The sequence below is a fragment of the Pristis pectinata genome, chromosome 5 (genome assembly GCF_009764475.1).
Source record: "Pristis pectinata isolate sPriPec2 chromosome 5, sPriPec2.1.pri, whole genome shotgun sequence".
Lineage (NCBI taxonomy): Eukaryota > Metazoa > Chordata > Chondrichthyes > Rhinopristiformes > Pristidae > Pristis > Pristis pectinata.
Genome location: NC_067409.1, coordinates 54691560 through 54711920, shown reverse-complemented (window position 1 = coordinate 54711920; position 20361 = coordinate 54691560). Strand labels below are relative to the sequence as shown.

Sequence of the window (20361 nt, the reverse complement as noted above, 5' to 3'; positions counted from 1 at the left end):
TGTTGGAGTAGTTAAAAGAATTAAATCCAAGACAAAATTCTAACACAATAACCATGCCTTTTTATGGGCATATTTATAATCAAGTTCAAATGAAGGTATACAAGAAAAAATGTTTCAGCCCTTTAAAAAAGTCAGGTTAATATATTTGTTCAACTAACTTTATATTTTGATAGCTCCTTTCAGTTCTAAACTATTTTGTAGTTTTTTTAAATTTAAAAACCTTATTTGCATTTAGGTTTTTGACCCGAGACTGGTGTGTTGAGAGTACATCCTTCATCAAAGTAGTGTAGTAAAGGAAACTTTTGTTTTACTATGACCTGTGTTGATTCTAGCTTCTGCATTTTAAAGATTAAATCATCATCCAGAATCAGAAAGTAGTTTTCTCAACAAGTAGTGGTACAATGCTTCAATTTTTAAAATTCCCTATTGTACGTTCTTCACATAGGAACTCTACCGATGACTATTACTCACCAAACGAGCATGTGGATTCCTGTGATAGTACAGAATTTTATATTCATCCATCCAGACTTCAGCAGCACGTACACTGTTTGCCAGGGCTTTGCTCCTAGAATAAGGGGCTTGTTTAGGGAAAACATGGCCCACGTGAGAACAGGGATGTATTTCTAAGGAACCCCCACACTGCCAAATCTGGAAAGGGAAAAGGTAAGTTGTTTTAAGAGTATAGAGTGATTATTTTATACTTTCATTCCTTAAGTCTAGCATGCTTCATTATTTTTTTATATATACAAGACTTATTCAAAACTTTGTTGTTGAATCAGTGGGACAACAGTTAAATGAATTAAAGTATATCTGAAAATGAATTTAGAGATCTTGTTCCATTTTTACCAACACAATTGGTAAAAATAATCACCAGTTTTAGCCTTCAACCTGATATTTTGCAATGAATTTAAACACCTTCATTTTTTTTCCATTACCTCATACAGCACTGTACAGGCAAATGAAATGCATAACATGACAATTATCAAAGCAGTATTCTTTCAAAAGGCTTTTCTTCCAGGGAACTAATCTAAGACTGCCCAAACCTTTCATACAAAGCGTCACTAAGGAAAAACCTTCAATTAGACATTCAACGTGAACTTTAAAAATAAAGTCTTACCCTGAAGGAGAACTCCAGGTTCTCTCCTCCCCAGACCTCCATCCCAGTATCATATGTGCCCAGATACTCAAAGTATTTCTTACTGACAGCAAACAGCCCACCTGCCATGGTTGGAGACCTGTTAAAACAGAGATATTTTAATAATTTAGGAATAATTTTTGATCTTGATTCTAAAAAGGAAAAGCAAGGTAACAATAACTAAGTGTTGTTGATCTGTTTAAGACCATCTTTATCCTGGTTGAGCAAGTTCATAAATTCCAATCCTTCAAAGAATATATTATGCTGATTATATTGAATATTTTTAAATATTAATTTCATAGTTAATTTTAGGTTATATTTAACAGACAAGAGCAAATACATGCACACTATGATTGAGTGAAATCAATAAGATTATGTAATTTTGATACTGTATCACAAATGTATGGTACCATAATATCCTAATGAATCTTGGAGCATGCAAAGTCAGGGGACGAGTAACAAAATTGTCAGGAAGTTGGCTGCAATACCAAAAACAGAAGGTGGATTTGAATGGTAATTATTGAGATAGAGCATATTGAAAGTGGGTCCTCCAAGTCAGTACTGTGACCACCAATGTACACAGCTTTTATTAGCACAATAATGTTGGTGTTACTAAATTGTGTGGTTACAATCAATACTAGGATACTTTTGACAACTACAATAAATTATAGGTAGATACAGATGAAGCCATTGAATGGCCAGCAAGTTGGCACATGAAATTCAATACTGAGAGGTATTAAAGTTTTGCACAAAAATAAGAATGTCAGAATCTAAAAGAGGAAGTGCAGTAAAGGACTCTAGAAATACAAATGAGTACACAGATCAGGTAAATAAAAGTAAACAATTCCTTGGGTTAGGGATAAAATTTAGAAGAGTAATTTTGGCACATGACGTTTCTGTTAAACCTTAGCTAGAGCATACCTGGATCATCACATTATAAAATGGATATAGAAACCATGGAAAGCTTGGTTCAACTTTTTCCAAAACCATTAAATTGTGGTTTGTTTCTCCTAGAATTATTTTGTTTTAAAGGGCAAACTTAATGTTCGATTAAAAACTACATTTGTAATGTGTTTGTCATCCCATATCTAGGTGTACAGAAAGTTTGAGATAGTTTTACAAGCAATTATTTGGCACAAGCAGAAATCCTAACCAGTTGAACCAAAGTTTGTTTTAACCTCATACAATGAAAGACAAACTGGAGATCATTTCTTAATATACAGAAGGTAAAAATTGGGCAGGGGAGTGACTGTAGTCCACCCATTACTCCTTAAAAGATGTAAAGGGAGAATAAAGAACACAATTCCTTTCATGAAAATTCTACATGCTTTTGCATAGCTTTAAAAAGGTTGGACCTACACTTAATGTAATCCGTGTTCCACTTTATCCATTCCAGCAAATAAACACAAATCAGTAGGTGGAATGGAAAATGATCCAATATCTACAATTCAAACACCACCAGATACGTAGAGATGGATTGGATGGTCAAACTCAACTGAAGGACTTTTTGAACCATCAGCCTTGATGTGCAGCATCATTTTTTTTCTCAGTGACAAAGATCAAGGCCATAGACTTTTAATGAGATTTATATCATCAAAATTTACTGTAAATTGAAGTGCCAGAATGGCAAGGCATCCACTGCAAGCTAACTGGGACCTGCCTGAATAAAGCAATCAATTCTCCTTAAACAGATTAAAAAATTGTTAACAAGCAGCATCGAACACTGGAAGATGCATAACCTGCAGGGCAATAGACGGAAAGTGTGTTTAACCTTTAGTCCAGTGAAGCATATAGCTTTAAACTGTGCCACAAATTTTTATATTCTACAACTTCTAATGCTAAATTCAATGTGAATGCATTACAAGAGAAATCACCTTTTAAGAAAAATAGAAATGAATTACAATACCAGAAAATAAACCAGTTAACTTTAACTATTGTAACAAATTCCATGAAGACCTTCAACTACTCTCCTGGCTTGTAACGTTCCCCAATCCAATAGCATAAAAAAGGCAAATATTCTATTTTTTTTAATATTAGTGGGCTGTGTTCTATTTTTAAACAGAAAATGTTCCACTGCATTTCTATTGAAAATATTCTGAATATAAAAAATTGCAAATAGTACAGCCATAGGAAGCACTTCCTATTTTAAAAGTCAAAGGTAAATTTTAACTAATTTCCAGCATTGTTGCAAATATTGGAAAATTAATGTTAACATGTACAAGTAAACACATCATTAATGCACAAATACCAGAAAAAAAACAAGATTTATTCATTTTTAAATACTCATTTAAAATGTTAGCCATTCTAGTTAAAGGCTGCTTGGAGAATGTGCTTTTTATGTGAAGATCATGAACTGTTGTGTGCATACCTTATTTTCTTCACCATTACAGTATCAAATTCAAATGTTTGCTGGGACATCATTGCAGCTCAGAATACAAATTTTCCTCCCTCTCTCTCACACACACCCCCATCATAGATGTTAATTTTATATGGATTTGATCTTAATGCTGTATACACAAAGATATACAGTTCATTTTCGATTAAGATGCATTTTAATTTGTGTTAGGATTGAACATGATGGGAGGAATCACATTGATAGTTAGCACTAGATACATACAGAACCATGGACTAATGCCAGTATGCTCTACAATGCACCCCTGCAAACTGCATTGTGGAAGACAATGTGGAGGTCAGATGTGTGGTCCCAGAGATTTGAGTAGAGTAACTATATACCCCATGAAAATGTTAAGTGGTTTGTTTTTATTTATAGTTATTTATAAATTTTAGTTAATTTACTTCTGTTAAATATATTTCAATGAAAATTTTTTATTAGTACTTTATTTTTTAAAAAAATAATCTTTCACATTTTTTCCCACTTGTTTTTCAAGATGTTTGAAATCAGTGGAAAAACCTTTTGACAGAACAATCTACAAAAAGGCCATCAGGATGGCCTGTGAGCAGAACTTCTGTGCACTGCCCAAGTTCCAGTCACCACATGCAGATCACTTCACTGCGTAGAACTGCCATGGTGGCAATGACTCAAGATTGTTGGAAACTCCATGGCCACAGAAGCTCAGTAAACCTGCAGGGCTATTATGCTTGGACAACCACAGAAGGGGTCCTGTATAATCTGCCCCTTCCCTTCTACCAAAAGAATTCAAATATTAGGAAGTATTAAAATAAATAAATTAGTAATGTGGATAAAATTGGAAACATCACTGATGATCACAAAAACTTCTGGTAACAAAAGCATACGTCCCCAAAAGAGAAATCAGAAAATGCCATTAAGAAATAGGCTCTCTCCTACCCTGGGGAAAAGACTGTGGCCATTCAACTTATCGAATGCCCCTCATGATTTTATAAACCTCTATAAGATCACCCCTTAGCTCCTTTGCTCCAGGGAAAACAGTCGCAACCTATCCGGTCTCTCCAGTCCCAGCAATATCCTTCTGAATCATTTTTGCACCCTCCCTAAATTAATCACATCCTTCCTATGATATGGTGACCAGAACTGCAAACATTACTCCACCATCCTGTACAGCTGTAACATGACATCCCAACTCTTGTACTTAATGCCACAGCCAATGAAAGCCAGCAAGCCATACACTTCTCTCACCACCATGCCTACCTGTATTGACACTTTCAGGGAACTATGTACTGTACCCCCAGGTGTCTCTGTTCAACAACCCTGCCATTCAGTGTGTAGGTCCTGGCCATCAGTTAACTTCCCATAATGAATTATTTTGCACCTTTCCGAGTTAAATTCCATCTGCCATTCCTCTGCCCACTTTCCCAGTTGACCAACAGTCAATCTGAAATGAATTGACATCACCCCCATCTAAGCAATGCAAATGGATATATAGTACAAATCAAGTTTCTGACCATAGTTTGAACATACATTGCTTGAGGGATAATTATTATTTTACAAGTCTCTACATTGACATACTCTTGACTTTTGTTTTAAGAAATGGGTACCTCAAGTTAAAATGAATGCTTTCAGCAGATTCATGAATGTTTTAATTTTTTTTTAATATAAATAATTCCCTCCTCTATCTATTGATCTTTACTTCTCCAATTCATCAAGTAAACTGCATGAGTCTGTACCACTTTGTAGCCACTGACAATGAGAAATTCTGGTGTGCTGCAAGTTTAGTAATCCTCTGAATTGACCTCGTTGTGGCACAAACCCATGACTATTACTATTTCATTTAAATTGTCACACATCAACTTTGGAAATGATATATTTTCTAAATAAACAAGGTCTCATTCTAAACTACTAAATAATAAATAGAATTTACAGTACTAATCTAAACGTAGCTGACAAAAACACAAGTTTACAAATTATATTCTATCCAATAAATATAAAGTGCATTTGGCATTTATTGAAAACCCACAAACCCTAGCTGCAGAGCACAACACAATAAACAGTATTCCATAAGCACAACCATGCTTATTGAGCAAAAATGGCCTCATGACACAAGGAAAAGATGATGTACTTAAGAACTTATATTAAGTATCTTTGGCCACATCTATCGCAATGGACAGAATAGAAAGCTGCACAAAAGACAGATTAGAAGTCCTCATTCGCTGATTGTCAGAGACTTTTCAAAGGAGGATACAAAAACAAAACTATAATTATTTTTTGATTTACAAAAAGGGAAGCATTGCTGGAAAATGTTTTGTTATGTGGAATTTTGTAATTCGAAAAGCCTGGACAAAAAGCATCATGGGTATTTCAATACAGTGTATTCCTGTGCATGGAGAGTGGCGTATTATTCATTATAGTGAAAAATAGCTTTGGAAATCAAGAACATGCATTCCAAAAAGTCAATGGCATTACAGCAAAAATTCTTAAATCGAACACTCATAAAACAAGGAATTACCTGGTTAATGTAATTTGCCCATTTCGTCAAGATTCAGCAAAACCTGAGACTGACATCAAATGTACAAGTATATACAGTATCATAATTTGTTTTTAAAAATTCCCATTTTGGTTCAGTTTTTGAGTTTTTATGGCAAGTACTGCGAGAGGGGAAAGATTTAAAGGGAACTCCAGGGGACATTTTCGCACAGAAGTTCGTGGGTATGTGAAGTGAGCTGCCAAAGGCAGGTACAATCATAACATTTAAAACACATTTGGACAGGTACATGGATTGTTAAGATTTGGAGGGAAATGGGCCAAACAGGATTAGCTTGGATAGGCATCTTGGTCAACATGGACAAGTTAGACCAAAGGGCCTGTTTCTGTGCTGTATAACTCTACAAATCTTTAAATAAAGAAAAAGCGAAAGTTTGAAATAAAGAGAATTTTATAAAAAAACTCAGCAAGTCAAGTAGCATTTATGAAGAAACAAAAATCTTTCATCAGAAACTGGTCAGTGATCTGAAAAGTTAATCCTGTTTTGCTCTCCACAGATGCCGACTAACCTGCTGAGCATTTTCACAATTTACTATGAAATTCATTGAGCTTTTAAAATAGTATTCATGCAGTCAACTAAACCAGAATAAAGTTTCTTTAAAATCTTAGAAGTCAAAGATACCCCATTTTTAAAAATGCACATTTACGCTACTCTTAAGCCCTGAAATAAATTTGCACTACACAGAAAATGCTTAGTATTTCTCTGAAGAATCAAGCTCATATTTAGAAGTTCTAACACATTCCAGTTTGGAAAAATTTGAATTTAATAGGATATTGAACAAACAACTTGTAGTTCTACTACAAGAAGAAAACTATCTGCAAGCCTAAAATTAAGATACAATTCATCAGATAAAATTTACTATATTAGAGTCAAAGTATTGACCTTGTAGAAAATCATGACTGAACACCCATCACAAACTTTCACTCTGTTCAAGGTTGAATATACCTGTGTGTGGCAGGAATACAACATTTTCTACAATTGTATTCATCAAAAATTATTCACCCATCAGCAGCAGTGAACCCCATTTTGCCTGCAAATGAAACTCTTCTAGTCAGTCTGAATGGTCTCTGCTACATAAAAGTTCAAATAAAGTTATTCATACACTAAGGGCTTCCTTGAAGGATGCCACAGGCTTAATGAAGGCAACAGCCTTACCCTTTAGACCTGTAAAGCAAATTTTCCAGTGCTATTATAAGCTTTGCAACCCAGCACAATTAATCTGGAAGTATACCTGTTCTTGCAGTTGAAATTAACTGGATTTTGTCAAGTGTTCAGGCTGACATCCTACTTTATTCATTGTCCAAAGCACTTATAATTTATAGAAAACTGCCTTTTCTTTTAAATGAACCAAGCAAAATAAATTCTGATTGATTTGTTTTTGAGGATAACATCACACAGTTAGACTTGTACAAAAGGTACTGAATTAATCAACTTTGACATTTACCTTCATTGACCAGTGATTAAAACTCACCTGATAACATCAATCGGAGATCGCCTTCGTTTTCGTTCATGATCAGGAATTGTGTGCCAGGTGAAAACTAGCCTCCAATCAAACCCACCAATCTGAGGCTCTCCAGGATTTCCCAGAAATTCAAAGGTATTCCATGCAATGACATCAATCACAGGACATACTACAGCAGATTCATCTTCATGGATTCTGACAGGAAAAAAAACTCAAATTACATGTTCCAAAATTAGTCTGTAAATCATTCAAACATTGCAAACATTCTTGTTTTGAATTATGGTACTGCCAAATAACATTACAATACAAGGTAGAAGATCAGGTATGATTTTGTTATATAGAACATGCTGGAAGTGCTAGTTGATCTGCTTCTACTACCATTTCTTATGTAATATTTAGAACCACTGCATATTTAATATATAGTCCATTATGTGGGATGGAAGCATTGCAGCTGAACTAGAGAAACAAATTAACCGAATCAGTATGTGAAGTTAATATGATGAAAACATCCTTTCCACCAGCTGCTCCATTACATACATAAACCAGTGTATAGAAAAATGGCATTGATTTGTACCGAGTCAAATATAGTGCAAGGAAATAAAGCTTACAGGATACAATCAAACATTCATGAAACATTTGTCTGACCAAGGTAAAAATGAAGGCTCTCAACTTTAAAAACAATGTGTAGAACAGGCAATTCCCATTTATTTGAGATCATTTTCAATATCTTTCTCAGTCTTAAGACCATGTTAAAACATTAAAAGTCATAATACATTCTCCTGTATATAGGTCATTATAGATACCTAGGATGTGCAGGAGTAGAATGTATGTAAATCAATACCCAATAAATTTGTAATCACTTTCACACTGCATAAATGTAATGGTATTATTCAAGACAGAGAGGAAGGGAGACAGACAGACAACAGAAAACTATAGGCCAGTTAGCTGTCAATGGGAAAATTATTAAGGAGATAATAGCAGGACATTTGAAAATCAGAATTAAGCAGACTCAATGTGCCTTTTATGAAAGTAAGATTTTGTGGACTGATTTGCTAGAGTTTTAATGCAACTGTGCAGATAAAGGAGAACTGAAAGTAGTAAATTTGAATTTTAGGAAGCCATTTGATAAGGCACCACATAAATGGTTATTGGACGAGTATGCATAGGCTAAGGGGTAACATCTTGGCACAGTTAGTGGAAGGGTTAACAATAAACAGTTGGGATAAAAGGGCCTATTTTGGATTGACAACCAGTAACCAGGGAGGTGCCACAGGGATCTGTACTGTGTCCTCCACTATTTATAATTTACATTAATACTTGGATGGAGGGACCAAGTGCATTGTAGCCAAATTTGCCGATGATACAAAGATGGGTGAGTTGGCAAGCTACGAGATGAACATAACAAGGCTGGAAAGGGATGTAGCTAGATTAAGTCCACGGGCAAGAAGTTGGCTGATGGAGTATTATTTGGAGAAAATAGGAGAAATCGAGAAGTAGGGGGCATATTTCCAGAATAAGGACAAATTTCATCTCTCAAAAGGAAGATACAAGAAAGTCTGCAGACGCTGGAAATCTGGAGCAAATCGACAAAAATTGCTGGAGGAACTCAGAGGCCAGACAGCATCTATGGTGGGAAATGAACAGTCGACATTTTGGGCCAAGACCCTTCATCGGGACTGGAAAGAAAGAGGGCAGATGGGGAGGGCGGAGGGCGAGGGGGAGGAACATGGGCTGGCAGGTGGTAAGTGAATCCAGGTGAGAGGGGGAAGATAGGTAGGTAGGGGATGGGGGCAGCGAAGTGGGAATGATGCAAGAAGCTGGGAGGTAATGGGGGGGGGGAAGAGGCAAAGGGCTGAAGATGGAATCAGATAGGAGAGGATGGTGGACCATGGAATAAAGGGGAAAGAGGTGGGGAACCAGAGGAAGGAAGGTGTGGGTGATGGGCAGGTCGTGAAGGTGGAGGAGAGGAAAGAGAAAGGGCAAAGGGGTCAGAGGGATAAGGGAAAACAAAATGGAGGAGGGTGGTGGGGGGGGACCAAACAGAGGAGAGTGGTTAGAGAAAGCGATGTTGATGCTGTCAGGTTGGAGACTACCAAGACGGAATACGAGGTGTTCTTCTAATCTGCATCTAGCCTCAACTTGGCAGTAGAGGCAGGCATGGTCAGTGTGGAATGGGAAGTGGAATTAAAAGTGCTGGCCACTGGGAAATCCTGGCTGTTGCAGTGGACAGAGTGAAGGTGCTCGATGAAGCAAACCCTCAGTCTATGTTGGATCTCACCGATGTAGAGGAGGCTGCATTGGGAGCACCAGATGCAATAAGTGACATCGATGGATTCACATGTGAAGTACTGCCTCACCTGGAAGGACCATTTAGGGCCCTGAATGGTGGTGGGGGAGGCAGTGTAGGGGCAGGGGGAACATTTGGAGTGATTGCAGGGATAAGTGCTTGGAGGGGGAATTGGTGGGGAGAGACAAGCAGTCAAGGGAGTTATCCCTGTGGAGAGGGGAGGGTTCTCTCAAAGGGTTGCGAATCATTGTAATTCTCCACCCAAGTGAACTGTGGAGGTGGGAGCCTTTGAATATATTCAAGGCATTAACAGGCATTTAAACCAGGAGGGAGTCAAGAGAAAGCAGCAACGCCAAGAATGGATCACCCACAATCTTACCGAATGGCAGAGTAGCTTAAAGGGGCTGATTCCTGCTCCTGTTTCTCATCTTGTGTCTGTTGTAGTAATTCTGCCATGTGAAGAGTTGCCGTAGGACAAGAGAGAAACCAATGATGACGTTCAGTCAACCACTCTCTCTTTTGGTAACGTACCTTCCACAATAAACTGGTAGCATCCACCAGAAATGCACACTGCTTAGCCCACACATGCAACTCTGGTCAGCAGTACCCTTCTCCCAAGCAAGAATCTTAGCAAACTATCATCTGCTGAGTTTGTGTACAGGGTACTTTTGTTCTACTACAGAAGAGTATTAGAATTCACTTAATTTGCAGTCCAGCAAACTATTTTTTTAGAAAAGAATTGCAGGCACTGTTGTAAAGAAATATGACAGCAAGATCCCACAATGCATCCAAATCCCAAAGATAACATGAGATACTGTTTTTAGTGATGTTTGCCAGGGAATAAATAATGGCATACAAGAATAACTCTCTCCGAATTGAGAAGTGAACCTGCAACCATCTGAAACAGAGGCAAGGTGCTACCAGCTGAGCCAACACCGACACTAAAACTGTAAGCAAACAGGACAAAAATGAGCAAGTCATTAGTCAAAGCACAGTAACTCTAATGCATATGCCAACTTATTTGACAATAAAATGAGCTCACATAGAACACAGAAGGTAGGACAAATAAAGATCAATGATTATTACTAAGAGAACAATGCCAGATTCAGAGTTTTGAAGCATTTAGCATCTGGGACAATTGAAAAGTAGTCTAGCAATCAAGTCTAGCAGTTAAACAAATTCAGAGTAAAAATCACAATATGGCATCACGATCAGCACCAATGAAAAGTGACAGGTCAGATGAATTTGATCCAAGTTATTATACATCATATTTTTTAAAAGGTAAGTTTGGCTAGGAATACTTTAGCATTAAGAAGAAAATAACTCCTGGCGAGGGCTTTTGGGGTGGGGTCGGTGAAGAGAGAGGAATACAGAATTGAATTGCAATCAAAATCAGCCATTATGTTATTGAATGGTAAAATAAGTTTAAAGGGCTGGGTGATCAATTCCTGAGCCTAATTCATTCATTTCTATGTATGTATGTTCATAAGAAATGGCTTAAAATAAACACCACTGTTGATAAACTTGAAGGGAATGGGAATTGAAGCTCTTGTAAAGGGAAACCTAAGAAAATTATGACAAGGAGCACATCATATGCCACAGGGATCACAAGCTATAACAATGATGTGGATGAGAGAATCAAGCGTAATACCTCAGTTGCAGATAGTACAAAACTGGGTCAGTTTGAGGACAATACAGAGACTTCAGGAAGGTACAGTCAAGCTAAGTGCACGGACAAGAACAAGGCAAATGAAATATCATGAGGAAAATTGTAAGAGCATCCACTTTGAAAGTAAATATAGAAAAGAATTCCACTTTTCAAACTTACAAGATATTGAAAAATGTTGGTGTTCAAGAGTCTGGGTATCGCTGTAAATGAATCACTTAAAGTTAACTTCCAAATATAGCAAATAAGTCAGAAGGCAAACATTGGCCTTCATTGTAAGGGATTTTAAGTACAAGCAAAAGACCTCTTAATACAGCTAGATAGAGTACTGGTGAGACCACAGCCAGAATAGCATGTAAAGATCCCATATCTTGACCCAAGGATTTATTTGTGATAAAGGAAGTGCAACCACGACCCACCAGATTGATTCCCAGGATGGAGGGATTTGTCCTATGGATGAAAGATAAAGCAGACTTGGTGTAGAGTTTAGGAGAATGAGAGGTAATCTTATTGAAACATTACAAAATTCTTATGCAGCTTGGCATGATTGATGCAAGAATAATGTTTCCCCTGGCTGGTGTCCCATACCAAATTCTCAATATCAAAATTGAGGCTTGGCCATTCAGGACAGATTGAAATTTCTTCATCCCAGAGTAGTGAATCTTTGGAATTTTCTACCTGAGAAAGCTTTGGAGGCTCCAATGAGAAGTATATTCAAAAGGTTTTTGGATTTTTGGATCTGGGCCATGCCATCTTTTTGCAGCTACCATCAGGCAGGAGGTACAGAAGCCTGAAGTCCCACACCACCAGTTCAAGAACAGCTACCTCCCTTCAACCATTCAGTTCTTGAACCAACCGGCAAAACCCTAATCACTACAGTTTAGCGATACTATGACCACTTTGACTACTTTGCACTAAAATGGACTGTTTTATTTTAATTGTGTTTTCTTGTAAAAATTGTGTATAATTTATGTTTTTCTTGTGAATGCTGCTTATATGATGCTACTTGCCTGTGATGTTGCTGCAAGCAAGTTTTTTTTTAATTGCACCTGTGCATACATGTACTTGTGCATATGACAATAATCTCGACTTTGACTTTTGACTTTGATTTTAGGGGAATCAAGTTGCTAGGGCAGAGAAGTTGGTGTGATATTAAAGATCAACAATGATCTTACTGAACAGTGGAGTAAGCACAGCGAGCAGAATGTCCTACACTTGCGTCTACTCCTCATGTCATTAGGCTTCAATTCTCTATCTGGAGTCCAATTGTCTTGCACAGGGCTCATTAAATAGAAGCTCTCACAAATGTTAAACAAGCTTTTACACCATTTGATGTCACCACACATACTCTGCTGGCTCCGTGCACCATCGTATCATGCACAGGGAAGTCTGACAAATTCAGCACATATCGTCTACTCCAACCCAAAAATGGTCCTCCAAATCCAAAAGGGGACACGAGATAAAGGAATAAGGTTATAGTTTTACAAGGAAAAAAACATGAGAAGGCTTAAGTGCCTTCCTGGACCGATTCAGCTAAAAAGCCCATTTCTGTGCTATATATGCTATGCAATTCTAAATCATTATCATCCCAAAAGCAAGACAAACACTTTCATGTGGTGATATCCAATAATGAGGCCTCAATTTACCTCTCTAGTAATGGTTCCAGCCAACCCACGTGGCACTCACAGTGGCAGTCCAGGAAAGTCAAGACATCACCTGTAGTTATAGATGCACCCAGCAATCGTGCACGAACCAAGCCTTCCCTTTTTCGTGCACGTATCAATCGAACTTTGCGAAGATTAGCAACATAATCTTCTAAAGGCTTCTTTAGGTGCTCTGTCAAAAGAATAAAAAAATGTTGAGCTTGTGGACTTCTATTTTTGTTTAATATTTTGCATAATTTTAGTACCATGCTATGTACAACAACATATAATCCTTTTAGAAAATATTCTTCCATTACAGTTTTCTATTTCATTGTGCAAAGAGGATGACTTGTGGCAAACAAATTTCCATTTACAAATTTCTGACGATCTGAGGAGGAAGGTAAAAAATCCTACTGATCAGGCTGGATTCCGTAAAACAGCAAAATGATTTTATAGCTACCTTAGAATCCCTACTGCCTCCTAAATCTGTGCCCCAATAACTCCATTTAAATGCAATTTTAAATGTGCACAAGTCTGCAATAACTTCAGTTTTGATGGTTGTAGTTACATGATGATGTTTTACTTGGAACTGCAGGGCCACCACAATTCAACCCAGTTTTACAACAACAAAAATGAATTCTTCTCTTCAAGAACAAAGATGGACATAACTTAGGGTGTCATACTTAGAACAGAACACTTAATGTCCCAGATGACTGTCATTAGCCTTCTCTACATGTTGATATTATTGTAATACAGCAACCATCAACTGCAACAACTACATTTACAAACATCTGCACACAACTGTACAGATCCTGTTCTTAAATCAGAAACAAACAAGAAGTGTGTAGGAGAGGATCACAGAAACAGCTGTGATGGGAGAGTGAGCTGGCGCGGGAACAGCAGCCACCAGTGAATGAGTGATTGAATCTTATCAACGCTCCCTGCTCTGCTCCACTCAGTTGTTGCAGCTCAGCAGGTGGGGGGGGGGGGGGGGTGGTGGTGGTGGGAAGGGGAGGGGGTGCTGCAGGAAGAAAGAAGGAGGAATGTGTTTCCCCACAGCAGCCAGCAAATCCATCCCCACTCGTCTCCCAAACACTTGTTTGTACGTACAGGCTGTCCATAACTCAGGCTTCGTAACCTGGGGAGGATCTGCATGTATAAGTTTTCAAAGCAGTATAAATTCCCCAGGTACTACACAATAAAAGAGTTGGGTGGCCAGACTTAGTGAGGGAGTAAAGAGAAAAGTCTTCTAAAATAATTTAATGACAAAGGAAGAAGTACAAACATTCACGTGTCTGTCCTGAGGCAGCCAATGCCGGAACAAAGGAGAACAGGAGGCTGGAGATTAGATACACAGGGCTAGAATAAGGTGTAGCAGTAGCGTGGGTGGTGACCATGCAGGTCTTTGTATACACTTTAAGTTCAATATATATTTTAAAAAACAACCATACGGGTGATGCACAGACACAATAAGGATGAAACAAGAGTTTGAAAAAGATTAAATTTCTGGAGTGCGCATATTGAAAGACCATTTGAGTTTTGGGGAAATAAAGATGACAAAATCGAAATGCTGGTTTTGAAAATAAGTTACTTGCTCATGTTATCAGCTTATGTCCTGGTGTTTGGCACAAAAAAAACATTGCCTTGTGGGGTCCAAAGCTGAGCTCATTTAGTTTGCTAAATGAGCTCAGCTTTGGACCCCCACAAGGCATTGAGTGAGTGGGTGAACATTTGACAAAAGGATATTTATGTGGGAAAGCAAGAGGATTCAGTACGAGGAACTTAAAGGCAGACTATTATCTAAATGGAGGAAAATAAGCAAAGTAGAGAGATATAGGTGCTCTTATGCACAATTTGCAAAAATAGTTAGTGGACAGATGTGGCAAATGTCATATTGGCCCTTATTACAAGGGGATTGGAGTTTAGAAATAGGGCAGTATTGTTACAAATGTACAGGGTACTAGTGAGGACACACCTGGAGTACTCTTATTCAAAAAAGGATACCCTAGTATTGGAGGCAGTGCTAAAGAGATACACTGAGCTCATTTCTGGAATGAACAGGTTGTCCTACCACAAATGACTAAAGAAATTACATCTATAGAGTTCACAAGAATCTTACTGAATCATACAAGATCCTTAGGGTAGATGTTCAGACGTTTCCTCTGAGGAAAATCTCGAATGAGGGTACAGAGTTACACGATTAGTGGACAGTCATTTAAAATCAAGGTGCAAAGGAACTTCTTACAGAGGCAAATATCTGGAATTCTCGATCACCAAGCACCTTTAAAGAGGAAATAGATAAATTTTTGAAAGATGAAGGAATTCAGGGCTATGTAGAACTGGCAGAGATCAATGCAAACTGGGAAGCGTACACTAGCAGGCGAGAACATTGGTGCTGTAATCTCTTTTCAAGTAAAATAAGCCCCAAAGGAAGGAAAGATTAGACATGCTTCTTGAAAAGAAATCAGGTCTATCAGAAAAATGTAAACACTTTAAAATGGGCAACTGCAAAGTAAAGCACAAAGTTAATTGGAGCAGAGTAAGCGAGAGATTTTATACAATTAATCAACCATAATTAGAGATCAGATGCTGTCAAAGTTTTAAAAGAACCTTGAACTTACCAAGATATTGGGGGATGATAGAAAAATTGGCTGCATCAGACATGGAAAGAATGGGTGAAGCTACACAAATATCCACTGAATATAGATTTTATTTTTAAGTCAAAATTAAGGAAACTGGTGAATTTCATTAGGTAGATCTGCAGCTGGCCAAAAATGGCAACAGAAGCATACCACTTCCTGAGATATCATTCACAGTTATTTGAATATTTTTGGATTAAATTGAGGGAGGAAAAAGTCTAGATGCCATCATTCATCTTGGACTGGACATACAAGTAAAATGTTTGAGTTGCTTTAAAAGCAGAAATCAAATGTGTGTCTTGCATCTATGTGTTTCAACATAACATCCAGATAAGAAAGAGAAACAATACAATTGATAAAGCTGTACATACCTCGCTCACTATAATCATCCACTAGGATAACCTCCTTCAATAGAATATCAGGTGAAGTATCAAGGACACTGTGAACTGTCCGCAGGAGCGTTGACCAGGCCTCATTATAAAATGCAATTACCACAGAAGTGGTTGGAAGATTTCGATAATCATATTTCTTCTCTTTACATCTGAAGATGTAACATGATAAATGTTAAAAGCACATAATTGCAGTAGAAGTGCAAAACGTTGCTAAAACCTGATATATTCACTGACGTAGACTATTTTTCTTACATAATATAACTATTTTGGAGAAAAGAATTTTCTCAGTAAAAATAAATTGTCATTCTTTTCCTTAGGACAAAATGTTCAACAGTATTAGAAATATTTGGTTCAAAAATTATTTTTAAAACGGTTATCGTTTTCACTTAGTGCAGCTTTGATCTGCAACCATACAGATTCTTTTAAGATCAAATGGAACACAAATCTATAGAATTTCATTTGTTTTACTTTTCAGAGATAGCAAAAAGATTACTCATCTCTCTTACAAAAAGTTACATCAATAAGAGAAATTCTTACCCCAGTAACCACAAGAATCCGCAAACACCATTATCAAGTACTTTAGTATTAATCAACAAACAGTTTTAGTTTATTGGTAAAGATGAACAATGTTGCAAGATTCATAACAAGAGGACATTTGGCCCAACAAAATTGCCCTTTCTAAAGGTTATTTATAACCTGAAGTCAAAGGCTCTCCGATCTTAACTGATCACTTAAGGCATGATTCACCACCCACTTCCCAAAAAACATTCAAGCCAGCTTCGAATGAAAGGCCATCCCTCATTATTCCAAGAATGTGGAACTATCACAGAGTACAATTAAAAGTCAACTGTACTGCTTTGGAACTGTTGTGATGCAAGCTTGATGAGCATGGATGGCAGCATTCTTTCTTCAAAAGAAATTCAAATGTTGAGTTTTTGCAACACAATATGAGAACTCCATGATCACCTTATAAAAATAGCTTTTTTTTGGAAAAAGTAAACTCAGATCTGCAAATTGCTATGTTGATATTCATATGTGTGAATGGTTTATTACTCCAGGTCTCAGTTGCAATTCCAGGAACTTAACTATTGCATCTTCAACTATATTTGAAATAATTCTTCTAACAAGTTAATCCAGTTCATAACCGAGCCACAGAGACCATTAAGGTTCTAAGTTCAACTTTGTTCTGTCTAACGTTAATTATCCCATCAGAGTATTTGTGGCAATAAAACCAAGTTATAAGTCAATACCTTAAATGGAAAAATAAATTGTCAGGGTAAAAGTGAACTTCAATCTTATTGCTGAAGATAGTGAAAAGTTTGAACTGTGTCGAACTACACTATTGGAACCTGAATGACTATATACCACAGGTCTAAACAGAAACCACTGCAGTGCAACCTCGATTATTATTCACTTCTCCTTAAAGGGATTTATTTTTAAAAACATGAAGCTTTTCTGATCTATCTTAGAGTTATGGGGCACAATTTCAGCTCATTCCTAGTTCTTTCAGTGATTAACATTTTATTCTTCATGCTAACATCCACAAACTGTTTAAATAACTGTAAGAAACTGAAATTACATCAGCCTCCAATAGTGCCCCAGTCCAATTATCACCAAGTCCTATCAATCCTCTGAAACTTAAACCTCAGATGTTGCCTTAATAGAGTTTGCCTACCATGTGGGATCTTGCAAGGTGCTCTTGTTTCCTGCCACATCCCAAACTTATGCTGATAGGTTAACCAGCTACTGTAAATTACCTTTCAGTATAAGCAAGTTGCAAAAGAATCAAAAAAAGAGTTAATGGGTGAGAGAGAACAAGTTGCAAGGCTACTTGGAAATAATTGGTGGGGGGGGGGGGGGGAGAATGTCACTGATGGGATTGCTCTGTTAGGAGCCAGTATAGACCGCATGAGCCAAATGGCTCCCCAGTCATTAAAAAGCAAGTACTCTTCCAAAATGTTCAGAATCCTTTTCCCAGGTCTGCAAACTGAAGATACCTAAACCAATGCATCCAATTCGATTGACCATGCCTGCTTTCAAGAATGTTCATCCCTATTTACCCATTTCTCAGAATTATCACTAAGTGTGCTTTTAAGAATATGTGCTTTTATCACTAGGAAGGAACTTAAGAAAGAGATTAGGAGAGCCAGAAGGGGACATGAGAAGGCCTTGGCAGGCAGGATCAAGGAAAACCTCAAGGCGTTCTACAAGTATGTGAAGAGTAAGAGGATGAAATGTGAAAGGATAGGGCCTATCAAGTGCAGCTGTGGGAAAATGTGTATGGATCCGGAAGAAATAGCGGAGGTACTTAATGAATACTTTACGTCAGTATTCACCACGGAAAAAGATCTGGGGGATTGTAGTGGGGACTTGCAGTGGCCTGAAAAGCTTGAGCATGTAGATATTAGAAAAGAGGTGGTGCTGAAACTTTTGGAAAGCATCAAGTTAGATAAGTCGCCGGGACCGGATGAGATGTACCCCAGGTTGCTGTGGGAGGCGAGGGAGGAGATTGTGGAACCTCTGACGATGATCTTTGTGTTGTCCATGGAGACGGGAGAGGTTCCGGAAGATTGGAGGGTTGCGGATGTTGTTCTCTTACTCAAGAAGGGGAGTAGGGATAGCCCAGGAAATTATAGACTGGTGAGTTTTACCTCAGTGGTTGATAAGCTGATGGAGAAGATCCTGAGAGGTAGGATTTATGAACATTTGGGGAGGTATAATATGATTAGGAATAGTCAGCACGGCTTTGTTAAGGGCAGGTCCTGCCTTACGAGCCTGATTGAATTTTTTGAGGATGTGACTAAGCACATCGATGAAGGGAGAGCAGTAGATGTAGTGTATATGGATTTCAGCAAGGCGTTTGATAAGGTACCCCATGCGAGGCTTATGGAGAAGGTGAGGAGACATGGGATCCAAGGGGACATTGCAGAGTGGATCCAGAACTGGCTGGCCCACAGAAGGCAAAGAGTGGTTATTGAGGGGTCGTATTCTGAGTGGAGGTCAGTGACCAGTGGTGTACCTCAGGGATCTGTACTGGGACCCTTACTATTTGTGATTTTTATAAATGCCCTGGATGAGGAAGTGGAGGGGTGGGTTAGTAAGTTTGCAGATGACACGAAGGTTGGAGGTGTTGTGGATAGTTTGGAGGGCTGTCAGAGGTTACAGAGGGATATAGATAGGATGCAGAGTTGGGCTGAGAAGTGGCAGATGCAGTTCAACCCAGATAAGTGTGAAGTGGTTCATTTTGGTATGTCAAATATGTTGGCAGAATATAGTTTTAATGGTAGGACTCTTGGCAGTGTGGAGGATCAGAGGGATCTTGGGGTCCGAGTCCATAGGACGCTCAAAGTGGCGGCACAGTTTGACTCTGTAGTTAAGAAGGCATATGGTGTATTGTCCGTCATCAATCGGGGAATTGAATTTAGGAGCCGGGAGGTATTGTTGCAGCTATATAGGTCCCTGGTCAGACCCCACTTGGAGTACTGTGCTCAGTTCTGGTCACCTCACTACAGGAAAGATGTGGAAGCTATAGAGAGGGTGCAGAGGAGATCTACAAGGATGCTGCCTGGGATGCAGAGCATGCCTTATGAAAGCAGGTTGAGGGAACTCGGCCTTTTCTCCTTGGAGAGACGGAGGTTGAGGGGGGACCTGATAGAGGTGTATAAGATGATGAGAGGTATTGATAGGGTAGGTAGTCAGAGGCTTTTCCCCAGGGCTGAATTGGTGGCCACAAGAAGACATAGGTTTAAGGTGCTGGGGAGTAGATATAGAGGAGATGTCAGGGGTAAGTTTTTTTTACTCAGAGAGAGGCGAGTGCGTGGAATGGGCTGCCGGAAATGGTGGTGGAGGCTGATACGATAGGGTCTTTCAAGAGACTGTTAGATCGGTATATGGAGCTGAGTAAAATAGAGGGCTATGGGTAAGCCTAGTAATTTCTAGGGTAGGGACATGTTCGGCGCAGCTTTGTGAGCCGAAGGGCCTGAATTGTGCTGTAATTGTTCTATGTTCTAAGTGTAATTCTCCCCTCTAAGCCTCCCCACCACCACACACAAGCATAACTCTGAAAATCTACACACTGCTAACATAGTAACAGAGACCAAGGCAAGGCAATCAGTACCTTGAGCCTCACACAAAATTCAACAGGAATGAGGCCAATTTGCAATCTCACTCCATTTACTCAGCTTTGGCTGTATCCTCTCAAACTGATCAATTTCAAAT

General features: G+C 38.4%; 1 protein-coding gene across 1 annotated transcript in view; it reads right to left on the bottom strand.

Annotated features, from left to right (window-relative positions):
- galnt12 (UDP-N-acetyl-alpha-D-galactosamine:polypeptide N-acetylgalactosaminyltransferase 12) overlaps positions 1–20361 on the bottom strand; it is a 46452-nt gene that overhangs the window by 12850 nt on the left and 13241 nt on the right. Inside the window, exons 2-6 of the mRNA XM_052016743.1 lie at positions 16123–16292; positions 13116–13305; positions 7526–7711; positions 1118–1235; positions 472–648 (exon numbers count right to left, since the gene is read on the bottom strand). Of these exons, the coding sequence (XP_051872703.1) occupies positions 472–648; positions 1118–1235; positions 7526–7711; positions 13116–13305; positions 16123–16292 (841 nt within the window). The remainder of the gene's footprint in view (positions 1–471; positions 649–1117; positions 1236–7525; positions 7712–13115; positions 13306–16122; positions 16293–20361) is intronic.